The 26,421-nt window shown below is 43.9% G+C and overlaps 3 protein-coding genes and 1 long non-coding RNA gene across 9 annotated transcripts; 1 reads left to right on the top strand and 3 right to left on the bottom strand.

The window, feature by feature from the left end:
• Positions 1–1,718: 1,718 nt before the first annotated feature.
• On the bottom strand, positions 1,719–8,532 carry cpne1 (copine I). The gene is made up of 16 exons (XM_088423102.1): positions 8,400–8,532; positions 7,585–7,713; positions 7,154–7,333; positions 6,996–7,070; positions 6,851–6,922; positions 6,516–6,599; positions 6,346–6,435; positions 6,168–6,266; positions 6,002–6,088; positions 5,874–5,933; positions 5,336–5,469; positions 4,875–4,929; positions 4,337–4,391; positions 4,046–4,179; positions 3,738–3,974; positions 1,719–3,391 (listed from the first exon to the last, which is right to left on the bottom strand). The coding sequence occupies exons 1-16, from the start codon at positions 8,415–8,417 to the stop codon at positions 3,257–3,259; spliced, it is 1,644 nt and encodes a 547-aa protein (XP_088279228.1). The 5' UTR covers positions 8,418–8,532; the 3' UTR covers positions 1,719–3,256.
• Positions 8,533–10,444: 1,912 nt separating this feature from the next.
• Positions 10,445–19,451, bottom strand: rbm12 (RNA binding motif protein 12). 4 transcript variants are annotated; one of them, XM_088423098.1, is made up of 3 exons: positions 19,279–19,451; positions 17,566–17,614; positions 10,445–16,044 (listed from the first exon to the last, which is right to left on the bottom strand). In XM_088423098.1, exon 3 carries the CDS (start codon positions 16,014–16,016, stop codon positions 13,329–13,331), a length of 2,688 nt encoding a protein of 895 aa, XP_088279224.1. In that variant the 5' UTR covers positions 16,017–16,044; positions 17,566–17,614; positions 19,279–19,451; the 3' UTR covers positions 10,445–13,328. The 4 variants fall into 4 exon arrangements, with proteins under 4 accessions (XP_088279224.1, XP_088279226.1, XP_088279227.1 ...); XM_088423100.1 differs by having other exon boundaries at positions 19,323–19,451; XM_088423101.1 differs by lacking the exon at positions 17,566–17,614.
• A 257-nt stretch (positions 19,452–19,708) lies between these two features.
• hgh1 (HGH1 cochaperone) lies at positions 19,709–26,412 on the top strand. Of its 3 annotated transcripts, XM_088423104.1 has the most exons (12): positions 19,709–19,840; positions 20,542–20,651; positions 20,719–20,857; positions 21,076–21,213; positions 21,523–21,674; positions 22,015–22,115; positions 23,057–23,155; positions 23,219–23,310; positions 23,478–23,600; positions 23,667–23,836; positions 23,952–24,123; positions 26,389–26,412. In XM_088423104.1, the coding sequence occupies exons 2-12, from the start codon at positions 20,542–20,544 to the stop codon at positions 26,395–26,397; spliced, it is 1,305 nt and encodes a 434-aa protein (XP_088279230.1). In that variant the 5' UTR covers positions 19,709–19,840; the 3' UTR covers positions 26,398–26,412. The 3 variants fall into 3 exon arrangements, with proteins under 3 accessions (XP_088279230.1, XP_088279229.1, XP_088279231.1); XM_088423103.1 differs by lacking the exon at positions 26,389–26,412 and having other exon boundaries at positions 23,952–24,305; XM_088423105.1 differs by lacking the exons at positions 23,952–24,123; positions 26,389–26,412 and having other exon boundaries at positions 23,667–23,931.
• On the bottom strand, positions 22,937–24,801 carry LOC148419573 (uncharacterized). Its single transcript, XR_015866581.1, has 3 exons — positions 24,611–24,801; positions 23,426–24,401; positions 22,937–23,241 (listed from the first exon to the last, which is right to left on the bottom strand). It is a non-coding gene; the product is annotated as an uncharacterized LOC148419573 (long non-coding RNA).
• Positions 26,413–26,421: the final 9 nt, after the last annotated feature.

The raw sequence follows: 26,421 nt of genomic DNA, 5'->3' as shown, positions 1-26,421 counted from the left end.
CGTTCCAATTAGTCTGCTTTTAATTTGAAATGATGTACTGTTTGCCACAGTATTAGCAAGCATGAAATTAATTTGCTGCCACCTACAGAAAACCTGCACAAACACCACATACCCCCCCTGCTTGATACTGCATAATAAGGAAAAATAAGCGTAGGCGTGGCTCTACTGACGCCTGTGGTCATGTGACGCGGCTCAGCAGCCGGAGCGCCGGCTTCGTTGTGAGCGCAACAATTGATTTATTTTCAGCGGCTGGGGGGGTCGCAGTTGTGACTTATGACGCGTCGCAAGGTATCGATCGGCACGCCGGCGGGCCGTGGCCTGATTGAAGACGCGTCGCGACGACAAAAGTCATGAAGGAAGTCTGAGGTCAAAGTTCACCAGTGACAGTTATCATCATTGTGACATGCATTAAAATTAATTAAAGTGACTTGCATCAGAAATGCCGGCAAGTCACTTTAGACAAAATTTTGTAAAATAAATAACACTTACTTGAGCGGCCTTGACCAATTGCAAAGATTCTCGAAAAATATGAAATGTACAACGAAGAAAGAAAGAAAGAAAGAAAGAAAGAAAGAAAGAAAGAAAGAAAGAAAGAAAGAAAGAAAGAAAGAAAGAAAAAGAAAATGACCCAATGAGTCTGGGGGACGTCTCCTAAAGTAAACTAGTCTTTACTGACACCTCGTGGCCAAAAGGAAGAGCTGCAACGCGCAGTCAACAAACGCCGTGTAAAAAACCAGAGCACATCGCGTCGTAGAAAATGAGGTAGGCATTGGAGAGCTCAACTATATCCGCAAAAATCTTGAACCCTGCTCAAAATCCCAATTGGAATGTTTTGAAGACCGAGCCCATTTTGAAAGCTTACATTGAAGCCTTAGTCTGAAGCATCAAGCGAACATCGCGAGCCCCGCCCCCCTGCAAAAAAAAAAAAAAAAAATCTCCGCTGACTCCAGGATGAACTCACGTCTGGCAGCAACCGCCTCTTGGGGACTGTTACCATGGAAACAAGGACGTCATCTTTTTTTTTTCTTTTTTAGCTTGAACTTTATTGCAAGGCAACCTTTGGTTCAAAATGACATGACAATCCGACGCTGCAAAAAAAAAACAAAAAAACATCGCAATTACTCAGTTCAAATGAGGCGACAGATATTCATTAAATTTCACGCTGCTTGGTATTTAGTAAATATTAATAATTATTCATTTAATAGGAGCAGCTTTGCAAAGAAAAGGGAATTAACTTTCATTTTTGATGTACAGTTGAATAAATTTAGTTATTAGTATTGTTGACACATTAGAATGTTGATATTTTTCACATCAACTCATTTTTCAAGGGTTTATTCCATTTTGTTTTCCATTGAAAACCACTATTGAATGGACAGTTAATAAGAGTCACTGAATTAATACTTTAGTAATATTTAATGAAGAATATTGGCTGTAATCTGTAGCCTCATTTTTTAAATTTTTGCTTGGATTTTTTTACAACCACACACTATATTTCCTTTGCACGGATGTAACTTTAATCGGGATGAAATGTGTTTTTTTTTTTCTTTTACCCTGGCACTGATGGAAAGAAAGAAAGAAAGAAAGAAAGAAAGAAAGAAAGAAAGAAAGAAAGAAAGAAAGAAAGAAAGAAAGAAAGAAAGAAAGAAAGAAAGAATCAAAACAAAGTGGTCTTTACAGCAAAAAACTGTAAAGAAAAAGATCAATGAAAAGTCCAAACATCCAGCATATTTGCTTTATTGTGTTCTTTAGCGTTAACACAACACGTGGCCTTCTATGCATTTGGCAAAGCATTATGGGAGAAGTAGTCCATCGGCCCCTACAGTACTGTGTATGGTTCTCACCTTTTCCCATGCTAATTCATAGTGAATTTTTCTTTGTATTTTTAACTAATACCCATTAAATTCCCTTTGTAAGACTGACTTCAATTGGGACAAAAGCTCTTTTGTATTTTATTGGCATTAAGAAGCAACAAATGTGTTGTTTTCTTTCTTTTACGTTGGCACTGCTGGCTTTTCTAAGCGTTCAACTTGAAGCACTTAGGGAAAAAGGCACTTGCGGCACACCTTATTGTCCAGTTGTTCATTTGTTTTGTTTTTTTCCGCGTCTGTGGCAAAAGCATTCCCGTTTGCTTTGTGTGGTCAAGCTAATACGGCGCTCAAAGCATGGCTACTATTATAATCATTATTAGTTGAGAGAAGGCATTTGCAATAAGGCAGCGTGACTCGTAAAGCTATGAAAAAAAATTCGTGCAAGTATTTCACTAACTACAATTCCAGCATCGAGAGTGGTCATCGAGCATAGTGCATAGTAATCGATTCCCGGTCGATAAAAGTGATTAACAAAATCCCACATGCCAAATAAAGTGGTCACCGATTACGCGGTAAACATCCACAGCTGCACTTCTCCTTACGGCCACTAGATGCTGCTATAATCAACAACTAGTTAAACCGATTCAATGGTCCCTTCGGGTCCCATGTTGCCATGGAAACGAGAGATGACGCTTTGCTGTGCGTTTTCTTTGAGCTGCATAGTTGATTAGGAGGTAAAAAAAGTGAAGAAAAAAACTAATTGTTTCAAAAAATGAAAAGGAAGAAAAAGGAAGTTGCTCCAAGCCTTGTGATTGGCACGGTGACATGATTGGTCCTTTGCCAGCAAAAAACGGAACTGGGCTGTGATCCAAAGGAGTATGAGGGCCATGCAGAATTAAAAAAAAATTAAATAATATCCCCAAACCCAGTCGTGGTCTTCAGGAAATTGTCATATTTGTCCAAGGTAAAATGTTGGGACATTTTGGAGAAAACAAAAATCTTACAAAATCTAACTCCGTTCTAATAATTTTATAATTAAGTGATATGTAAAAACCTATTTGTTTGTTTTTACATTAATAAAGTCATATTATTTTGAGGAGAAAAAAAAAATTCTAATCATATGTAAACCTCATTTTTTCAGCAAACAAAATTCCGGAATCTTCCAACAACATGTGGTTATATAACTTTTTTTTTTAAAACCTATACCCTGTTTTTATGCAAAAGCCTCCATTTTTTTTATGCAACCACTTTTTTTTTTGGCCAAATTTTTCACAGCAACTATAAGGAAGCGTCGCTTTATTTCAGCGTGGCCACCATACTCCTTTGCTATAAGCAATTTCTTTCAAAAGAAAAAAAAAAGTCAAAGTTGCTCTGGCCTTGTTATTGTCTGGCAATGAAGCGCAGCTGATTGGTCCGTCGCGTAGGATGGGCGTACTTGAGGAAGGCAATCAGGCTTTGGCGGGCGCCTTGGCGGGCGCCTTGGCGGGCGCCTTGAGGGGCTGCAGGCCCCGCATCTTGAAGTAGGACACCACCTGGGTGGGCACCTCGGCCAGCACCGACTGGGCCAAGGTGGCCAGGGGGGCCTGGACGCACAAACGACAATTTCAACCGTCTGTCCACGCCAGTCCAGTCGTGATCGGATGGAAGAGAAGTAGGAGTGATTGCTGCTACGTTCTCTTAAAAATGGAAAAGCTATATATATTTTCGGAAATTAATTTAAATCTGTGTTATCTTCAGGGAACCACGGATTTCAAATGGCAGGAAACTTGATAAGATTCTGCTGACGTTTTGTTTTTGTTTGATCTCAACAGAAAAGTGCAATTTTAACGTTACCTTGAATTTTTGCAGTATTATAAAGGAAACCATAAAACTAATTTAGAAATCTCTCTCTCTCTCTCTAGACCTATATATTTCTAAAGTAGGACTCACGTCTTTGAACTTGAGGAAGGGGACAAACTGGACGATGTCCCTGGCCACGGCCTCGCCCACGGTGGACCTCAGCACGCCGTCGTCCCCGTCCAGCAGCTCCATGGCCTTGAAGTCGGCCGGCCCCACCCCCACGATGATGACGGACATGGGCAGGCGGGAGGCCCGCACGACGGCGTCCCGGGTCTGGTCCAGGTCGGTGATCTCGCCGTCGGTGAGGATGAGGAGGACAAAGTATTGCTGCGGAGCGGAGACGCCGTCAGTCAGCGGGCAAAAATGGCCGGGCGCCACCTTGCGCTTTCGGTCCTCACGGAGGCGCTGTCGCCCTGGGCGGCGCCGGAGGCGATGGAGGCCACGTGGTTGATGATGGGCGAGAAGTTGGTGGGCCCGGAGAGTCGGAGCTGAGGGAGAACCATCCTGTACGCCTCCACGATGCCCTGAATGCCTGAACGTAGGGGACAAGGCTGGAGTTATGCGCACCGTCAAAATATTCCAAAAATAAAGATTCTTGCTCCTGCGGACTGGAAACGTATAGTAAAAATGTACAAATTAAACGTCCTAAAAAGGTGTCTCTCTCTGCACTCATCCAGAAAAGGAGGTACCTTGGCAGTAGGGGTTGCTGGGGTTAAAGTTGAGGGCAAACTCGTGATGAGCGGCCTGCGGAACGCACAACCGTAGTATGTTGGACCAACGGAAGAACACGCGCAAATCAATGAGGTCATCTAACACAGAGGTCCCCGACTGCCGCCCCGTGGATCAGCCGGTAGCGGGCTGCGTGGACCGCACCCAAAAAAATGAGGTTTCGGAACTGATTTAGTTTATCCATTAACAGTTCATTCACTTGTGGCTCAATGTTAGCCTCTGGCCGCTGTCCACATTAGGTTTTGTAGTGAGGAAGGACGGTGCGGCTGACCCACGGTGATTCAAAAGGTCGGAGACCCCTGATCTAACGTACAGATTTCAAGTCGTACTCATTCAGGATCGTTGATTCAGTTGAAATTCAAATTTGAGCTTTTTGTCTTTCAATTCAAGCGGCATGCATTATTTACATTCAATTTTCATTCAGCTTCCTGGCTTTTGAGTGATTCATCAACGATGCTGCCTTTCACCAAGGAAGCGGACCTTCTCGGGGTTACGTACTTGGTAATCAGGAGGAAGCTTGGCTCCAAAACCAAACGCGGGGAAGAGTTTATCACTGAAAATGAGAGAAGAAAAAAATGAGTTGGCCAAGAGTCAGACACATTTTGTTGACAAATACGCAATCGCTCATCCAAAGGAGTAAACAATCTGTAGGATTCATTTCATTGCTATTCACACAACATGAAGTTGTTTGGGTGAATGGGCCTGCCCCATCTGCAGTTTAGTAATACCGTATTTTCCGCAGAGTAAGGTGCATCCAAAAGCCTTCGATTTTCTCAAAAGCTGACAGTGCGCCTTATACAGTGCAAAAACTGCGACTTTTCATTTTGGGGGGGTCAAAAAAGAATAATCATTTTCCATTTTTACCTCTGCCCATTTCTAAATAAATATTAAATATTAAATTAAATATTGGGAAAACATGCAGCTCCCAGTGTAAACAAGCCTTATCTATGGATACTGACGTGTCATAATCTTGGATGACCTGGCCCACGGACCAGAGAGCAGACAGGTACTGGTTCAGCCCGTCCGGACTCAGGTAGTGGAGAGAATTGGGCGAGCGGGGGTCCCCGTTGGAGCCCGTGAAGTCGATGCCCACCTATGCACGCACGCGTGAATCTCTTGTGAGTTGATACAGTGATTCTCAAATGGCAGCACAAGAGATTTTAACAGTAGGTATCAGCTAATCTAAGTTAAGATTTCTGATAGATAGATAGATAGATAGATAGATAGATAGATAGATAGATAGATAGATACTTTATTCATCCCCGTAGGGAAATTCACATTGCTTTGTGGAGCTGTAACAGAAACGGTAGAACTTTCCTTTCGATTTAAGCGAAAATTAGCAGCAACACGAGGCAACTTATTGCTCAATCGTGTTCAAGTGACTCGTTTGCAAAATTCTGTATGCTTTTCTTAGGTTCTACACCAGATGGTCATTGTCATTACGAGCGAGGATATTATCCAGCGGGCCGGTTTTATGCGCGTGTTTTTTTTTCTCACCGTGAAGTTGATCTGGCAGCCGCCCATCACGTAGTCCAGGAAGCTGTGCTGCGTGGCTAACTGGAACGTCGCAAACAGGAAGAGCGTTCATATGGTGACGGATGTTCACAATTCAGTTGGAGTGGTACCTTGCAGCTCTTCACGGAGACCACGCCAGAGTTTTTGTAGCTCTTCTTCTTCTTCTGCTTCTCCGGATGGATGCACTCAAAGGCCACCTGAAGGACAAAGCAGAAACGAGGCAAATTAGAAAAAGAAGAACTCTTGAGGTTCGGCGTGAAAATTTGCGAGGTTCACCGGTGAGCCGGAAGCGGCTTTCTGCAGCTCCGACACTTTGGTGGCGAAAGAGCCGATGAGGTCGTGCGAGCCGTCGCTGTCGTGGTCCGAACAATCCACCTGAGGGCGACAGGGAGCACGCTCGTCGGAAAAACGGTCGGCTCCTTCAGCGAAGAGCTGCGTTCTGATTGGTGGGAACCTTGATAGGTCTTTCCAGGTCGCTGCTGCAGAATGTCTGCAGGGGGACGGTGAACTTCTTCCAGCTGGGACTCAGGTTGTTCTTCACCACCTACGCACAGAAAAACACAAGCCGGCCATTTGTCAACAAATGTTTGGCGAAAACATTGACCATTGAGAACATTTGCGAACCTCTGTTCTGTGGACCAGCTGCCATTTTCCATCATCTCCTTTTTTGAAGAACTCCAGGAAGGGATCCGACTTCCCAAAGGTGTCCTGAACAAACGGACGAGTCGTCTGTTGTTACCGGCGTCAAATGATATGCATGCAGACATTCCAACACTAAACGGCGCCGCTTTGTTACTTCAGCAGCTGGGCTACTTGCTGGGAGCATTGTCACACTCAATTCTGCTACCGATCAGAAAATTCTGACGGCTTTTCTTATTTAATTGGCTTGTTTGCGTAAGACGGTCAAATTGGTTACCTAATTGTGAGAAATATGAAATGAACTTGAGTTTATAAGTTACCTTCTTATCCAGATTTTTAGCCTCCAGCTCCAACTGAATGGATCTGTTGTCCTTAATCTCCTCTGCAGTGATCTAAGCGTTCAAATCGAAAACTGTTAAATGAAATTATAATAAGAATATAGTACGGTGTAAACAAAACACATGCCGTGATGCTTCCTTTGCCAGCAGGTTTTCCTTTCTTCAACTGCAGCGGCCTGGTTAGAGTTTTACTGGAAACAATCTGAAAAACACACACACACACAGTCATAAATCCCGTGGTGAAAGGGTGGACGGATCAGGGTACACACTTGTGTTGCGTTTTACCTGTCCCAGGGTTAGCTCCACGCCTCCCAGGTAGTCGTCGTCGCCGAGGTCCCGGGACGTGTTGTCGATGTCGTAGACGCCCAGTTTGAGGTTCTGCACAGTCTCAAAGTGGTAATCCAGACGGAGGCGCTGAGTGAAGGACGGGCTGGAGGTGTTCTGGAGACGCTCGGTGCGGCCCAGCTAACGGGAAAGAAACAAAGAAGAATTTACACATCTGAGGGTGACCATCGATGCGTTACCCTCGGCATTCTGACACAGATGTCTTTTTGTCGCAGATGAGTGTGTCATAAAATCATAAAAAAATAAATAAACAAGTGGCCAGCGGGTCATACTTAGCCCCAAGGGTAAGTAATGGTCTGCTTAAAAAATGGCTTCTTTTAATGAACTAAGATTGTGCTAAATTCCAAAATATACTGGATTCCAATCATTACCTCAGTCCAGTTGTCTTTTCCCGAGCGCTGCAGGAGGACACATAAAGGATCGGACTTTGATCCTACATCTTTGTCCAGCAGGTCTGAACAGGAGATGGCCAGCTCCACCTTAGACACGCAATCCGCCATCTGAGTAAAACAAACGCACAAAAATAAAGGAGCAAATGTGAATTATGAGCTTGTTCGTGTCAGTCTGTTTTTTTCTGAATATGTTTTAGGAGACAAAATAGTTTTCAATCTTAGAAAGAATCAAGTTAGATCCCCATTCACAATATTATATGATGTGATTACGTACTAAACCAATGATCAGTTGTTTGGGGAATTTTTTTGTACCCATTTTTGTTCAAGCTCAATGACGTCACCACACCGTGAAGATTAGTGGTACAAGCGTTGAAAATGACGTACGCGGAAAGGGTTAAGAATAAAACAAAGTTATTTTTGACCACGTAACAATAAGAATTACATTTTCAATGAAAATAATGTATAGAAATACAGACGAACGTAAAAAAGGGGCGAAAATTACGAACATGAGCGGCAACGTTATTTCACAGTACACGCCCCATAATTAGGAAACATTCTAGCTTTTTTTTTTTTTAAACACACTCCAAGAAATACATTCAAAAGTGCCACGTTATCAGCGTATGTACAAACTTTTACTCTTCGATCATCCAGACACGTGACAAAAATTCATAAATCGTTAAGCGGTAAAAATTCAGATCATCGTTATATTGGTTTTAGGGCGTAAGAGCCTATGGTGGGAACGAATGACAAAATCTTCGTCAAAACATCTCCTCGTGGAGAAAACACGCCGTTACCTGGTTAAACTTCAACATGAGTCTGGATGTATTTGACTAAAAAGAAAAAATACAAAAAAATCCACTACTTTGGTCAAAAGTGGCGAATCTGCTCAGAAGACAATCGAGTCTCGCACAGGAAGCGACAGGCAAGAAGTAACCTCTCGTTTTGATTGGACAACAACGCAAACGAAGAGTCCTCTTGATTGGTTAGAATGGACAGTCGGTCTATTCCGCCCGCCCAGCCCCGACCATGACTTCCGGCTTCAGTCAGTGAGTATAAACCGGCACAGCTCAATCGAGCACATGGCCACTTTCTTGTTAGACTAGCATTTCAATGTGTGTTAGATTGACAAAATGAACTACTGCACTCACGTTAAAAGTCAAGTTGTACCTTTCTCGTCGCCTACTTTAAACTCGTAAATTTGAACATCCTTTGCACAGCAATGAGACCGCTGCCGCAACAGAATACAGTAAAATCAGCGATGCCATAGTTTTGTTTTGTTTTTTTACTTTGTACTAGGATGACACCAAATGCCAAACGCCACACTTAACAAAACACGGTTAAAAAAGGGACAATCGTGTTGCACCCCATTATGTTGAAAGGAATAATGCAGCACGCAGACAAGTTCCGCACATCGCAGCTTGCTTGTGTTCATTTTATCCAACAGAAAGATGTTTTTTTTTTTTTTTCTAAGTCCAAGCAACGAAGGGCCCGTTATATCTAGAACAAGTCTTATTTCTAAAGCTCATCGAAAAAGACCATGGTCATTCCAAAGTGCTCTGCAACAAAAGTAACATTGCAAATAAAAACAACTAACATGCAAACAATTTCCTCCTGCGTTAATGAAGCAACCATGCAGTCATTCAGTCTTTAATCCCCACCCCCAATGTGGGGAAAAATAACACTGACAACTTGACTATTAATCTTTATGATAAAACACTTTTTTTAAGTGTGTATAAGCAGGAAAAATGGGGCCACACCAAATGGGGTAACAACACAGAAACCATATAGAATAACAATTACAATGTCTAAGTATTACAAAATGTCATTTTAGATAAATTATTAAATGTGTTGAATTTTACATTTAAATCTATCAGAAAAGGGCTCTTGATGAACTTTATTTTCTTTAGTCAGAGCACAGTGGCCAATAACCGGAAATGTTAGGGGTAAATGTTTAAAGGAACACAAAAAATCCACTTGTGGAAACAAGATTGACACAATTTGTTTTCACTTTCTTAGTGATAAACAAACTGAAGTTAAGCATACATTTATCAGCATTAAAACATCTTTAATGATTAAAAATTGAACTGAAAATTTACAGATCGCAAGTAGATAACACTGAATGATCCTCAAATCAATTAAAGTGCAAAATTTGGTACACAGGCTCTTAAACCACTAAGCAGTTCAGTTGTATTTCACTTTTAGTGCTAATACATTTGCATTTAAAGTTTGTTTTTCTGCATTCAAGTGCAGCGTTAATGTTCCAATTGCATCATTTAGAAATAAAACCATTGCCTTGTTCTTGATGACCCATTAGGATGCTATTGGATGCTAATGTTGTTTTTTTTTGTTTTTAAGCTGGTACATGCTTTCATATGTTGGGAACCAATGCTTTACATTCCAAGATTAAAGTCTAATTATGATCAGGGAATTTTATGGTAATTTGGGAATATGAAAACGATCACTAAACTGCATGAGAGAACAAATTTGAAAGACAATATATTTGTAATATTAGTGGGGAAAGGTCATTTTTTATAAGATTGGTTACATGGGGGGAAAAAAAAGCAATGCAAATCTTAAAAGTACTTTCAGGAAAAATGCGGAAAATTGTTTTTTTAATGCTAAAATTAGAGTTAAAATGCCCCCCCCCCCCCTCTCTTTTTGGACATTTTCCCCCCTTTTCCATTCGAGCGCGGCCCCAAGACTCCTTCGGGTTATTGAGAGCTTCAACAAGGACATCCATAGAGAAGAAGATTTTGCAGGTTAGACAAGGTGGCATCAAGACAGCAGCAAAAGTCCGTCGATCATAATCAGACAATGAGGAGACAGGAGAGCGGCCAGCTGGCGAGCAAGCGGGCATGGACAGCGCCCGCTACATCACTTTTATTAGCCAAAAAAAGAACACCAGAATGTTCACAGTATGTTGTGTGGCATCATACAGACACGTGAAAACATCCCAAGTCCAAATATGTACAACAAAAATGCTAGCAAACTAAAAACGCCGCGGACTCTACAGTCCGTACGTCTACTTTGTGTGTTATCGCGCTATGTTTGGGAATCCAAACACAGCAACATAATCAGACAAAAAAAAAGAGACTGCGACCCATCAGACATGACAGAGAGGGAGGAAACTGTTAACTAGACGGCAACAGCAGCCGATGACTTTTTGGATCTTCATCATTATCGCCCGAGCAAACGCACACAAAAAGAAAGCACGTGACGGTTCGGGGTGCAAAATGCGTAAGATTCTCAAAAGTTGAAATCTTTCCATGGGAATTGAAGGGAGCTCCATTCAACATTGGCTCTTTAAACGGAACTTGACCAATGTGTGTGTGTGTTTTTTTAGACTGATGCAGAGTCAAATAAATTTCAATGACTGATTTTATCGGCCGATAAATTGGGAAAAATTAAACTTCTTTGTGCCTCCATGATAAAAGATTTGAATTACAGGCAGAAAAAAAAAAACAAAAACAAAAAAACACACAAACCACGCAAGAGCAGCGGTACCTTGATTCACAAATAAGCCAATTTTTTCCCCGTTGAGCCATTGCCTTGAGATGCAAGTTCACTTCATTCCGTGACCACTTTTGTGACTCAAAACACAAGCAACTTGAACATCATTCCCCATTGAAATGAATGGAAATGCCATTAATCCACCAGCCAAAAGAAAAGAAAAGAAAAAAAAACAAACTAGTGTTCTTTCTAGTCAGACAAACAGCACTCTACAGCATTCCACTTTATTCAAACATACAGTATTTGCTCCAGCTTTTGCTTCAACTCATTGGACATTGTGCTGCTCCTTCCCGGTGGGCATGCCTTGGCCACCTGGGGGTAGTAGAACACACACATGTAGAAATACAGTACATGGATCTGGTCCTAGCTTTTCAGTAAGCCACAGTAACAGGCGATCTTTGCAGAGGATAAAGAAAACGCCCGTGAGAGCAGTTCTTACATGTCTACATCTGACTTTTTTTTTTAGCTCAAAATGAGCAAAAACACATCAAAATGACAGCTCGTATCAAAAAAAAAAAAAAAACCTCTTAGGAATGGGTCACTCCTATCTCAAGGCACCGCTCTCTTTAGCTTCATGAATATGATGCGTTTCCAAAGCAAATAAGCAATTTGGAATATTTCAAAAAATTCCAGATTAACTTCCCATGGAAATTTCTCAAAAACTTGATGAAAACCTTTTGCAGCTGCTGTGACAACATAGAGTTGCTTAACCGTCATCATCATCATCATCATCATCATCATCATCATCAGCAGCAGCAGCGCGACACGGCACAGCAGAAACGAGCAAAGTTGGTTGGATTTTGACAGCAACACAACATGTCGAGATATTAGCATAGCAACAATGCGTGTAGCGGTATTAGCATAGCAACCGCAAATGCGAAACAAGCTCAGCTCGACTCGGCAGACGTACGCATCCAGGCAGCAATCGGTGTTGCCATAGCAACAGAAACACAATTCAACATTTTTCCCAGGCCATTTGTCGTCAGCGCGATCATCGAGTTTGTGATTTCTTCCCAATGGAGCGTCCGCGTCTTCAAGTTGCCGTACGCAAGTCTATAGCGTTCACTTGGGGACAAAAAAGACGAAATGAGGCTTTGGAGGGGGGTGGGGTCATCGGGTTTTAGATTTTCCTCGATTTTCTGTTTTTCATAATTGATTTTTTTCCATCATAAAATAAACTGAAAAACAACCAAAATACATTGGAAAAATATGAGAAAAATAAATTGTTCTATGAAACCGAAAGTTTGGAAAATCTAAAACAAAGGACTAGCTTCTGTCAGTTTCTTTTCCCTCTTAGAAAATTCTAGAAATAGACACAAATGCTTTTTTTCCTCCTCAGTTTCTTTGTTTTGTAATTTTTCTGTTTGATGGAATATCATTTTGTTATTTGAGATACATTTTTAACAGCAAAAAATCCTGAAATTTTTTTTTTTTAACCCCTTGTCCCCACTCTAGAAAAAAAAACCCTCAACGGGGGTTTCCCCCCGCCCCCCTCCAAGTGAAATATGCTTTCATAGTGTTGGGGCAGATATATCATTTATTTACAGTAAGACCCTTTCACACTGAGATGGTAGAAGCCGGTTGAGAATTAGAGGCAAAAATTTGTGGTACTTCTTTGGGAGTTTCAACGGTAAAAGCATTTGGAGCTTTAAAAACAAAGACAAGAAAAGCAACGGACGGTGCCAGGCCTGCAGCATCTTCCACAGGCAGCAGAAAAACATACATTTAATAATCGGCATCTCCTCCAGTTATGTTTCCGTTGTTCGAACTAAACGTTGATTCTGGTTGGCACCAGATGATGTAAATTATATGCTGTTATATTGTGATTTTTTTTTTTTTTGGTCACATCACAGTTACAGAAACCATCAATACTACACTCTAAAAACAATCGGGCCAAAACGTAATCCAAACTGGGTCGAAAAGGGCCATAAAATGGGATCATTTTACGGCAGATTAATTTTGTCCCAACCTTTTGGTGAATAAATGGACTAACACAGTAAATTGCGTCAGGGTCTTTTGAACTCAATTGGGGGTTTTTTGTTTTTGTTTTTTATGGCCCAACATTTTTAGAGTGAAAATAGGAAACGCGCCAGCCGGCCCTTGGCAAGCGGCCGACAAGAAGCCAGTAAACTCTTGGGACCGGTACCAAAACTGTACCAGCTCAGCCTGAAAGGGGTCCACCCAACAAGAGGCGTCGAGGGCTCGGGGCTCGCTCAACCCAGACTGATTTTGACTTTCCGTGCGCCGATGGGCCGATCGTTTAGGTCCATGACGGCGGCGGCGGCCTCTTCCGGGTTCTGGAAGGCCACCATGGCCTCGCCGGTGGGGAGGCCTTTGTCGTTGAACTGCAGGCAGACGGATCCGGGGAGTACCTCGTAGCCATAGAAGAAGTCCATGAGCTCGTCGGCGGTGACGGTGAAGGGCATGTTCTGCAGCTTGACAATTGTGGGGGCGCCGGGGGCAGAGGAACGCTGACTGTTTGCGTTGTTGGGCGGCGCGGGGGCGGCGGAGAGACCCTCCGGGCCCGGGTTGAATGTCGGAGGCGCGCCCGGAGGCGCTCCCGCGGGGCGCCCTTGGTTGCTGTTGCTGTTAGGCCCGGGGCCGCCCCGGTTGGGCGCCCCGCCGCCGGCTTTCCTGTTGCTGTTGTCAAAGGGCACCAAGCTCCTCAGCCCATCCTGACCGAACGCCGGACCCCCGGCCGCGCCCGGCCGGAAACCCGGCGGCTCCAGGAGCGGCCCTCCGGGAAGGCCCGCGATGAGCGGCGGAGCGACGGCAAGATTGACTTCGCCGAGTCCTACCGCCAACGGGGGCAGGGGAGGAGGACCGGCGACGCCGTTACCAGGGGCGGCGAACGGCGCGACGAACGGGGCGGTACTGAGGTTTCCCATGGTGCTTCTGAGGAAGTTAAACTCCTCGCCGCCCATGCCCGCGAAGGGATTCATCTGGGGCTGCTGCGGAACCGCCGGGGCCTGCAGGTGCTGGCTCTGGCTTTGCTTCTGGCTCTGCTGGGTCAGCTGTTGACTTCGTTGGCCTCTCTTGTTTTGGGGCGGGGGGTTCCTCTCAATTTCCTTCATCTGCTCAAAGGTCACCAGGTGGATGAACGCATCACGGCCGTTGAGCTTCTGTCGGTGAAGCCTTTCCGTTTTGCGGGCGTCTTCCTCGGTCTGAAGCTGGAAAACCGCCTGGCCTAAACCGTTGCCGTGGCTATCGGTCAGAACCTTCAGCGTGTCTTCGTAAAGCCTGATGCCCTCCAGGAAGGCGCGGACGTCCTTCTTGGAGATATTGTAAGGGATGTTGGTGATATGCGCGCAGTTCCTCGGCGTTTTCAGGCCATCCTGGTTCTTGCCGTCAATTTGCGTGGCTTCGCGCTTGCGAATGGAGTCGATCTTTTCCAGCATTCCCTTATAGCTGATGGGGTGCACTTGGATGAAGCGGGAGCCCATGTACTGCATGTGAGAACCCAGCGCAGTCTTGTAATCCTGCTCCGTTTTGAACTCCAGGAAGCCTTCCCCCGTGGCTCGCCCGTTGGGGCCGTAGGCGATGTACATCGTGTCCTCCACCACTGACAGGTTCTTGAAGAACTCCTTGATCTGTTTTTTGTCAGCCTCGTAAGGGAGGCCCTTCAGGTAAACGCAAAATTCTTGACGATGCGGAGATCGCGACCTCGCTCGCTGATCTCGGCCGACGTCGCCGACTTGAACTTGCCGGGGGTGCTGGCCTTGAGAGTGACTGTTTGGTTTAACGCTATTCTGAGAGGTCAGGCCCACGGCGCCGTGATTGAGGCTGACCCACTGCCTCTCGGAGCCCGGCGCGACCTCGACGAACCTCTGACCCATCATGCCGCCTCCCCGCTTGACGGCTTCAAAGCTATCTTGGGGCAAGAAGAATTTAACCATGGCTCGGCCCGTCGGGCGACCTTGCCCGTCCCTCAAGAAGCGCACGCCGTCCACTCCCAGCCCCCGGAAAAATTCCCTGATCTCCATCTCCGAACAGGAGAAGGAGAGGTTCTGCAAAACGACAAACAAGTCATCGGGATTGGGCACGCCAATTGCGGTGGCCGTGGCTGCGGCGGCCTTCATGTGAGCCTGAAGACCCAGAGACGCGAGGGGTGCGAGGGGGTTGAACAGCATGGGGTTAGGGGTGCTGAGGGGGAGGCCGGTGGCAAGCCCTCCGGGTGGGGGCATGGCGGGGTTGAAGGGCGGCAGGGAGGACATGTGTGGCAGGTGGCTCATCGGCGGTACGGGGGGTCCGTGCGAAAGCTGGCCGACGGTTGGGACCGGGGGTAAGGCGGACACCGGAGGAGGCAACGTGGGCATGGTTGGCATGGAGGGCAGGCTGGGCATGGGCGCCATGAGCGAGGGGCCGGCGCTGAGAGACGTAAGCGCCGCGGTGATGGCGGGGGCGGCGTTGTAGCCGTGGGGAAAGTTGGGAATCATGCTGGCCAGGCTAGGCGCGGCCTTGTGAATGGGCGTCTCCTGTGAAGAGCTTGCGGTCACCGCCGCAGGGGTACTCGAGAAAGCGGGGTTTCCGTGGCCGGCGCTTCGCGCCGCCGACTGTATGGCGGGTATGGCCGCCGGGGGAGCTTGGCGATTGGCCGCCGTGGACGCGGCGGTCTCGGCCGCCCCGCCCTCAAACCTCCGCCTGCTCAACTCAATCATGTTCTGCATTTCCGTCTTGCTGCTGAGCAACAGCGACACTTTGGAGCCCTTAATGGACCCACCTGTGCGCATCATCCCCAGCCGAGCGTCCTCGTCGGTGGCAAAGACAATGAAGGCCTCGCCATGCTCGCCACCCACGATGTGCACGCCCCCATCGGGGATGGTGAGGCCAGAGAAGAAGTGCCTGATGTCCATGGTGCCGGCCACTATGGGCAGACCTTGCAGTCTGATGACTACCGCCATAATGACAGCTAATCAACAGGCCTACAACCTGGGGAGAGAGCAACACTGCCGTCAGATCAGAAGCAAAGAAGACCGAGACCCGTGGTTTCCACATGTACGTCAAACGCGGCACGGCATTTTATTCCACGGTCGGGATTGTTTTTCCCTGCGGCGTCCTGACCAAACATTTGGAAACCAGTGGTGCTTTAGCGAGGAATTAGGGGTAAAGATATCAAACATTTGCAGAAGAGGAAGAAAAGCTCAACTCCGATGCCATCGTAAACGTTTCAATTTGGACCGCTGAATGAAATCTAATGAGCTCAAGCTTGCAAAACAGAATTACCATCAGGCAGTGATACTTTAAATTTGTGGACAGAAATCATATCATAAATGTGTCAGGGTGCGATCAATGAATGGACCATAGAGACAGGAAAAAGCTAGGAGGGAAAAAATATCTTAAACCTTCTTAAAACACTGACCAAACATATTTTAGTAACAGTGTAGCCCTGCTTCGTATTCGGTACATATTTTGCTGCATTACTTTCCAACGCACAGGCTTAGAAATAGCCAAGCCTTACCGACCCACTTGAGCAAGAAGTACAATACGCTTTGTCAGGCAGAGAAGAGCATGATGCAAACCCAAGAAAGTTAGCAACAAAAACATTATTATGATTAGATTACCACAGCAGCATAGCGCTACTAGAGCAATGCCCGCACCATTGATTTTTTTATATTTTGGTCATTTCAAACATCAGAGCACATCAATGGTCATTAGCGTTACATCAGTAGCATGAGCACAAAACCACCCAGCGAAATACCAGCAGCTCATCAGAAAATCTCAAAGCACATAGCAGCGCTATGAAAACACGCTGAACAAAATCCTCATCCAAAATCACAGCTCCAGAGTTACGTGCCAGCCTTTTGAAGTTAGAGAAGTGTTAAAGCCGACACTATCGAGAGAGTAATCCTGACTATTCCTGCGATATCAAAACTATCAAAAATTAGCTACATGTTTGAAATTGCCTTTATTAAAACAGTGGTACCTTGACTTACAAGTAAAGTGGGGTGAAAATATTGATTAATCGGTAGATCGCAATCCTGTACTCCCACCTCCCGTTCAATATCGATGCAGCAAATCTTGTCGATTTACCTCCTGGCCAGCAGGAGGTGCTGTATTTAGGATTTGCACTGTATGAGCAAAAGTCACGTCCAACCAAATAACAATCGGGGAGAAAATTCAACAAAGTCTTCAGAAAACTGTGTCAGGCAAACTTTTCAATTCATCAAAACTTCCCAAAGGAAAGAAATATTATGTAACTTAACGTGTGCTGAACTACTAATGCACAAACATTATTGTGCAAAATGAAAACAAACATAACATACGGTCACTGGTGTATACATACTTCAAGGTATTATATTGACATATGTGCATTTAAATACATATCAGATGACAAGCAAATGCATTGACATCTCATTGAATTACAATCTAAATGGAACAGAAATCAAACAACGCTTGCAAGGACCTGCTGCAGGCCACCGCTCACACCCAGACGCTCACACGCAGACTTACCGCCGGCCAATCCGACAGCAGCTCCCGACGTCAGTCACTAGGCCAAGCCCTTTAAAAGCACACACCAAACAAATACTACAATACATACAATCACAACACTATATTAAAACAATACGATTGATTGTTTACATTTTATTGCATTATACAATACAGTGCTAGTTTTCATTTATTTAAAAAAAAATCATTTCAATTCCTTTCTGAGTGGAAATACACAACATTAAACTTGTAGGTCAGGTTACCACTGAGTTATTTGTTTTTTCTTTTAAATGTGCCTTGTATGTGCATGGACTCGCATGTGGCAAAGACTCTAAACACGTCCACTAACAACCCAGGCTAAAGTCTACCCACTCTTGATACAGATTTCATATCCCATTCAGGATCTCTCATATCAGCAAACTGTCTTGAGACAAAGGCCGATTTTGACAGGTCTATGGCACCAGTTTAGAGCATTGTAGAATCACCAGAAAAGTAGCTGCGCTTTCCAACCAATAAGACAGGATGTGTCCAAAACAAACAAAAAAATTCAAGATGTGTTGATGAGCCATGGTACAGCTTCACAGTCACCTTCCACCAAGCCGCACAGACCAATGTCCAAAGTGAGAGTAGCCTATACTTGTCCATTCAACCATTTACTAAGCAGTCTGCACTGGAAATATAAATCATGAGGTACCCTTGCAAGGCATATACACACACACACATTTTTTTTTTTGTCTTTTTCAGGTAAGTTTTGTGACTAACTTAATTTGGGGAGCAATTTTCAAATTTAGTAAACTGGTGTAAGATGGTGTCCTGGACAGCCAGATGCAACCAAACTTCCTGCAACACCTCTTCAGGGACAAACCAAAACATCCTTGGACTGGGCAACTGACAAAAATACATGAACTAAAATCAAGCAACAAGCAATTTCAGTCTATAATAAGGGGGGTAGGGGGATAAGAAAAAACATGGAGAAAAGCTTCCGTTACAAATTGCATGGAATTCAGCAGAAAGAAGAAAGACAATGATACTTTAAAATGGCCAGAAAAAAAGCACATTGATAAAACACAGCATATCAACCAAACTGATTAGCTCAGCCTCAAAACACAGCAGAAAATGCCCCCAAATTATCCAGATTTAAAGTGAAAACAGAATATGTAAAAATACTTACTTGAGCCAACAAATTCCACACATATTGCAGTCACTAAAGCAACAATCCGATATGGAAAGTCTTTCGAGCATTTATTCACGATAGTTTGAAGAAACGAGGCTCAACTCATCATCACCAGCCTCGTTTTCATCAGTCATGTGACGTCACCTGTCTGGTGTCAAATAATAATTAAAAAAACCTTCGCACAAACTCTTTCCATCACTTTGGGTCAAACAATTCGACACTCTCACCTCAACTTATTCACACAATAACAAAAAGACAAAAATAACGATGTTGCTGTTGTATTCATTCGAATTCGGTGACTAGTAACATACAAGCCCGAATGACCCATTAAACGCGGATTTTTATTTAGAAACACATTTTAGACGTCAAGACAATTATTTATAATACTAATTGAAAAACATCATGCGCTATTTCTGAGAAAAGTGCATCTACGTAAACGAGCATGCTACGCCCCATTAGCCACTTAGCTGTTAGCCAAAACTGCTTTGTGTGTGTGTGAGTGCGTGAGAGAGAGAGAAGTAGCGGACCAGAGTCGCCATTTTTCGGCGGCTTGTGTTATAAACCTTTTTAGCTTTTGAAGCAGGTCGTCTCTTCTGGGAATGCTTACCGAGGAATCTGTCAACTAACACACTCAGGTTTGATTCATGCACGGACGTCTTGGTTTCTCACTTCCGTCTCTACAAAGAATGCTTTTGCAAAAGCAAGCAGGCGGAGACCGCGGTGGCTGCACACGAAATGTCGGTGGAAACAACGCGATATCTCGCACTTACCGCGATGAGGTGACGTCAGCGTCCGCATCTGTAGTTCCGAATATGAATAAATTTGTTGTTAAAAAAATCGCAGGAATATTGGTGTGCAGCAGACTAAACTGCTTCTCATAGTATGTGTTCTGCAATTAACTAGATGTAGACATTAACTGTTCTTTTCAGCAAAATAATTCACTAACTTGAAATGCGCACTCGGGCAGTTTGTCCAAGTGGATTTACCTTACAAGCTTCCGGTGCGGACGTAGTTGCCGGATGTGTTTTTTACACACATTAGTGTTAAACACGTGAATAAAATTTCTCGTTTAAAATTGATAAACGAAGTGCGGAATGAAACCAGCGGCATTCTAGCAAGTTAAAGGTCGGTCACTGTTATGAAATTGCACGTTCGACATTCGTCATCTACCGATGAAGTGACGTTTGAAAAATACCAAGCATAAAAATAACGTTACGTCTCCCAAGTTACTCTCAATGTTTGCAGTCTTTTCGCTGCCACTAACAGTGATTAGCTTGGTCCAAATAAAATACCTGCCAAACAATGTCATTATGAATTGTATGATTCATATTTTACGTCACAATAATACTTTTAAAAGTACTCTAATAGTAGCGTGTGCAATATAGTGTGTTAAGGAGTTTTAGGCCCTTAACGATGGAAGACAAAGCTTCATGAAACTTTTTCTTTCTGTAAAGAAACGTACATATATATATATATATATATATATATATATATATATATATATATATATATATATATATATATATATATATATATATATATATATATATATATATAATGTATTAAATATATATTATATGTATATTATATATAATGTATTAAATATATATTATATGTATATTATATATAATGTATTTGTGTCTTCAGCTTGCCTCCTTATAGGCTGTCGTGACCTTTCACATGACATTAACTCAGATGTCCTTGATTTGTCCCGACAAAATGTTTTAAAAATAAAAGTGGTATCAAATTTTCGACTGGCAGTCCCAGATGTTATTTGTCCCCCAAAATTCAAAAGCAAAGTTTTATTTAGCATTTTTTGTTTGAAGATGCTGAGCGAATCGGAGGCCGCTGAGCTGCTCTCGTTCCTGACGCCCGCGACACGTCCCGACGTCAAAGGTCACACCACCAGCTACATCCTGGGCTTGTCGGCAAACAGGTGGCGTGTCGATGAGCAGGGTTTTCCTGCATATAAAATGATGATGACAATGATCATTGTCATTTAGAGATGGCTGCCGCTTCCTCCGCACCAAACCCAACTTGATAACCGCTCTTTTTGCACTGACGTCCGACCCGTCCATCGCCATCGCAAAGGACTGCTACCACATCCTGATCAACCTGTCGGCTGATGAGACGTTGCACCAGGTAAGGAACAGCGAGCCAAGCCGCTGCATCTTGCATAAATATTAGGCCATCAATTCGAGACATTTCTCATATTTTTCACTCTACAAACAAAACAAACGCGTTCTAAACTGCTTTTTTTCTTTTATACTGGAGTAAGATTGCATTGTTGTAAGTGCCTTTTTTTTTTAAATACAAGCTTGTAGCAAAGAAAACAAAAACTCTGGCATATTTCCGGTCAGGTGTTGATGAAAGATATCGGCGTGGTCTCCCGACTGCTCAAGAACCTGAAGGACCCACAATACCCGTTCTCCGACCAGATCTGCACCATCCTGTCCAACCTGACACGGCACGAGAAGACATGCAAGACAGTCTTCAGGGTACGCTGGGACCCCAGAGAGCGATTTACGGTTAACACTTTCAGCTTGGATGACGTTGCCAGTTGCAATCAGTTACATCAGTGGCATTTATTGACAATTTCAATCCCAGACAGCGTGTCGATTACTGGTAGGTTTTCGCTACATATAACCTGTATGCAGGTCAAAATATACACAAAGAAGCGATACACAAACATACATACAAGTCTTTGAGCGTGTCAATTCTGATGGACAACAAATGATGAAGCGTGACAGAATCGCGAGTGCAGTAATAGACGCCAAAGTTAGAAAAGGAGTGCGTTGATTTTGCAGGTTCTTCAAGAGGAGTTTGGCCTGGCTCAGCTGGTGGACATGTTGTGTGCGGAGGCTTACAACCCCCACGCCAAGCTGCACTACCTGGCTCCTCTGCTCTCCAATCTCACGCAGCTGCATGACGCCAGACGCTTCCTCATGGACAAAGACAGGTCTGCGCAGGATTTTTATCAATATCCCAAATTATTTCACAGACCCCACTTTGAGAACCACCGCTCTAACGGGTGCACTCTCAATCGATTCAGCTGTAGACATCATAACCTTTCCATGATCTTCTCAGTTTTAGTATAATTTTTTAAATTAATATTTCTTTAAATATTCCTGCCTGTGACCGAGGATGGACTTGGACGATGGCTCATTCCGCTCGCTTCTTTTATTGAAAATAATGCCGTTACGAGCTCAGCTAACACTGACGTGCGCCCTCTAGCTCTAGCTTTAATTATTTTCCAAACATTTGAGCGGGTAAAATGATTTCATCGGCGTGTGTTGCAGATGTGTTGTCCGACGCTTGTTGCCCTTCACGCAGTTTGAGGCGTCGGCGGTGCGGCGCGGCGGAGTCATCGGCGTTCTGCGCAACTGCTGCTTTGACCACGGTGGGAAATTGCTCGCTACAAATAAGTAGTAACGGCGGGGCTCTGGTCTTGCCTCTGTTTGAGTTAGGTTAGAATCGGGAGTCCAGTTAGGAAGGTTTAAAAGGTGCGTTTACTGCTGTAATTCTCAACCTTTTGTACCCCCACTGTGAAAGCAGAGTTTACACTTGAAATTCCATTTTTTTAGAAAAGAAAAAAGATTTCTGAGGCTCACAAAGTGTGTGTGCTTCATGAGGAAGACCGCACAGCTATCGGTCAATCAGCTCACGGGCAATCCTACAAGACACGCGATTGGTTCCCGGCGTGACCGATGAGGGCAGGAGTGGATGCAGTTCCTGGGCGGGAGTAGATTACAACAACTATATTAATATTTGTCTCAAGTATGGAAAGCATAAATACTTTTCACATTTAAAAAAAAATCTGGTATCACACGCCTAAAAATTCCGGGCGGGGTCCTACTTCGTGGATTTCACTTTTCGCCGGTCCCCATTAACTGCGAAAAATGAGGGATTGCTATAATATCTTATGTACCTGTGACTAGAAAGCAAAGGATGAAAAGTGTTTGTCCCCACAGATATAATTTATAATGTCATATATTTCATGGCTGGCTGAGAGGAAAATAAATTAGCCCTCATTTATTCCCCCGTGTTGGTTTTACTTTAATATTTTAAATACCCATGTAAAATATGTACATCTTCAGCTCAATTGTTCTTTCTTCCTTGATTATCAGACCATGCTTTTGTGGTTCAATGAATAATAATGCAAAACAGTACAGAACTGAATGAGCAGGCCAACACAAGGACGCAGTTTGGTGTGCTGCAGTCGTCAACTGTATTTTATTTTGTATTTTTAGTTTTTTTTGAAAGAGATGACCCACTTCAGTCACGTTCACTTTCTAACGTTTTGGAGTAATATAATTTCAAATATGCTGCGTTCTCCTGCAGCCAATCACGAGTGGCTCCTCAGTGACCAGGTGGACATTCTGCCCTTCCTGCTGCTTCCGCTGGCCGGTCCGGAAGAACTCAGCGAGGAGGAGAACGAAGGTTTGACCTCCGACGGTTCTCATGTATGATGACGATGATGATGATGATGTCATGGTGGCCTAGGTCTGCCTGTGGACCTCCAGTACCTGCCGGAGGACAAGAAAAGGGAAGAGGACCCCGACATCAGGAAGATGCTCCTGGAGACGCTCATGCTGGTAACAAACAAAAAAAGCTGAGGTGGCAAAAGTATTCCCGTTTTATATTTAAGTGCAAGTCTGGTCAAATCCGAAGTACTGATCCAACCCCTTTTATTTGAGTAAAGTCACTTACTTCCTTAGCACCAGGCGTTGTTCTTCTCGCTCACGTGGATATGGTCTTGCAGCTGACGGCGACGAAAGATGGCCGACGCACTCTGAAAGACAAGAATGTGTACGTCATCATGAGGGAGTTCCACCGCTGGGAGAAGGATCCCGCGGTCACCGCCGCATGTGAAAAACTAGTTGCGGTACGACCCGTCGCATCGAGAGTGGCGGACGGGACAGACTTTGGACTTCAACTTGTCCGACTGCAGGTGCTGATCGGGGACGAGCCGGAGCAGGGCATGGAGAACCTGCTGGAGGTCAACATTCCGGACGACTTGGAAGTCAAACTGAAGGAGGCTGACGTCAAGGAACAACAGGAGCTGGCGCTCGAAGAGGAGAGGAGACGAAAAGAGGAGGAGGAGGAGCAGCCGGGCGGCAGGCAGGAATAATAGAAAATATTTTCATACGCTCAACTTTATTGATCAAGTTATGCATAACAATGGACAATTTCAACAAATAAAAGAGGTAATCACACATTCATCCATTTTCTATAGATTCCTCACTGCAGTTCCGGGTGAGCTGAGTTATATCAACATTTTACGCTCATATTCAGATATAAGAACAACCAATGGGGAAAATGTTCATGTTCTTAGAATGCGGGAAGAAGAATGCAAACTCCTTGGGCGGGATTTGAATCCCAGACCTTCAAGCTACTTCAATTTGAAGGTACTCAATATTCACAAAAATAGAAAAAAAACGCCAGAAATAAGTGGTCTCACGTTTAGACATGCACAATTTTCTTTGGCCACCAGATGGCGCTGATACCATCACCCGATGTGCTCCACAGCTTCCTTGTTTCTATTTTTACGCCACATTTCCGGATTTTAAAAGTCCCTAAAGTTCCTAAACTCTTCCTCCTCCCGAGCCCACGAAAGATCTTTCACTTCAGTCATTTGTATACGTGTGATGTCATCGCCAGAGCCTTTGAAATCGATGCCTTGACCCTTCAATTAAAAAAGAAATACAACTAGTCAGAATTGGTCACTTTTGTTGCTAAAATAAGAGAGAATGCCACTAAATGCCACAAAATGGCAACGGCAAAGTGTTGGCCAAAAAATGTGAAACGTCTTAATAATTTATTTAACTCCCAAAAATTATAAAATATCTTGCAGAATGACACGTTTTGATAAAGCATAAGAATAAAATGTTTTACTTTGAAAATCTGGCGGTTGACAGAACTTTAAAGATGGCGGCCATTTATCGATGTTTTATTCTGGACGATCGTTTCTTGACGTATCTTTAATGGCGATTGACGAGAGGGTAAACATCAAGCAATGCGATACTTGATTAGACCGATTTGAAATTGCCACGGAGAACGCCAATGCCACGTAAAGCAGGCTTGGGAGTTCATAGGTCACGCCGCAGCCAATTAGACTTCGGTTTCCAGTCTCGCTTCCTTGTTTAGAGCGTACGTGCCAGACGTGAGGGATGGGACGCTTCCGGTGTTTGACGTCAGTGCGCGTTTGAGGAAATTAAATTGTGACTGTTGAATGCTTTTAATATCGATTCCTTTTGAATGACAGATTGACTTTAAGATAATGAGCCAGCACAACAGGCGATCGTGTATACCTCTCCCTACCGCATGCATGTTCAATGTGTGCCTATTGTGTGTGAAATTAATGTTGTTGTTTTTTTTTTTGTAGTTTCAGTATTTGAAACATGCAATACATTGTGTGTGGATATGCCCATATACCATATGCCAAATACTCCAAAATTATTGCCTTCTGCTGCCAATGTTTGGTGATTATTTCTGCTCAGCACTATTTAAAATCATTGCGAAGTAGGTTACCAAATTAAAAATCTAAAGAGAGTCAAAGTCTCTCCACAATTGCGCAATCTTATAGTTGACACACACACACACACACACAGAGGGAACAACAGACTTCTTCTCAGTCTTATGCCACTGCTGTCAATCACTTTGTTTATCTGTGCTCTGATTGGCTATGCCCAGAAGTTTCCACCCCCTGAGGAGATGCTGTACTTTTCCATTCCAAAGTGAGAAAGTCTCCGCAGTTTACTTCTTTTCTTCCACTTCCTGGTGGCGACACACTGAGCTCCTTTTCTGATTGGACAAAGTTCAAACCATTTTCTTATTACTCTTGTCACAAAATCAACTTTTGTTTGGTAGGCAGGTCGGTAGGTAAACTTTTTACTTTGAGGGCTGCATTCAGAAAAATCCAATTATGTCAGGGGTGTTTTTTTTGGGGGGGGGGAAGGCTTTGTTTTTGTCATGTGAAGTGTAATTGCAATCAAATAAGAATGTCACCTTTTTTTTAAGTTTCAGGCACTCTGCTGCGCTTGTATATTTTTTTCAGTTTTAGACTAAGCTGTAACCCGTATAAACGCTGTAAAAAGTAACAGTAAAATAGCAGTAGTCATAAGTTCATTTATATTAAAAATGATTCAGGTTTAGGTGTACCTATACAACTTTTACAGATAATCATTTATAGTCAGGGCGTCGAGGGGGTGTCTCACGAAAAGTTTTCTCTTTCTTAGGGGGGCTTGGCAAAATATAGTTGTGAACCACAAGACCAGACTTTTGACTGATCCTACATTTCTTTAGTACGTGTGTGTGCCTCACTATTATGGAGTGTGTTTTTTGGAGCAGTGCAAGGTTGAAAATAGGTCTTTGGACCCTCTGAAGGAGGGGGGCCCGCTGTGAGTGGGGGAACGCACACAAGGTGGACTTGAGGCGGAAACCCGAGCTGAGCCCAGCGACTCCTTGACAACAAACTAAGTCAACTTAACTCGAATGAGAAAACAGCCTCAAGTTCCTTTCAGACAAAAAGCAAACAAAACAGGCCTTTCCGCCTTCATTTTTACTCACACACGCGCATTAGTGAAATTGGAATTTTAAAAGGCAAAAATATCTCATGTAATGTGGCGTGCGTGTGCGTGTGTGTGTGTTTGTTTGTGTGTGACCTAGACCAGGATGGGTAGAGCTTACAGGACCTGAATGACCAG

Source organism: Hippichthys cyanospilos, chromosome 9 (genome assembly GCF_059441005.1).
Source record: "Hippichthys cyanospilos isolate Australia breed blue-spotted pipefish chromosome 9, RoL_Hcya_1.0, whole genome shotgun sequence".
In the NCBI taxonomy this organism is placed as follows: Eukaryota; Metazoa; Chordata; class Actinopteri; order Syngnathiformes; family Syngnathidae; genus Hippichthys; species Hippichthys cyanospilos.
Note: the sequence above shows the minus strand (reverse complement) of the source record. Positions and strands in the feature narration are given on the sequence as shown.

What these genes read in the sequence shown, in the direction of transcription:
- cpne1 (XM_088423102.1), bottom strand. An exon ending in AGCTTCCTCCTGATTACCAA is followed by an intron (nt 4,392 to 4,874) that starts GTACGTAACCCC and finishes TGCGTTCCGCAG; the next exon opens with GCCGCTCATCACGAGTTTGC. An exon ending in CAGCAACCCCTACTGCCAAG is followed by an intron (nt 4,180 to 4,336) that starts GTACCTCCTTTT and finishes CCCTACGTTCAG; the next exon opens with GCATTCAGGGCATCGTGGAG.
- rbm12 (XM_088423098.1), bottom strand. Translation starts at nt 16,016, where the DNA reads ATGGCGGTAGTCATCAGACTGCAAGGTCTGCCCATAGTGGCCGGCACC.
- hgh1 (XM_088423103.1), top strand. Translation starts at nt 20,542, where the DNA reads ATGCTGAGCGAATCGGAGGCCGCTGAGCTGCTCTCGTTCCTGACGCCC. An exon ending in CTGGGCTTGTCGGCAAACAG is followed by an intron (nt 20,652 to 20,718) that starts GTGGCGTGTCGA and finishes ATTGTCATTTAG; the next exon opens with AGATGGCTGCCGCTTCCTCC. An exon ending in CTGATGAGACGTTGCACCAG is followed by an intron (nt 20,858 to 21,075) that starts GTAAGGAACAGC and finishes ATTTCCGGTCAG; the next exon opens with GTGTTGATGAAAGATATCGG.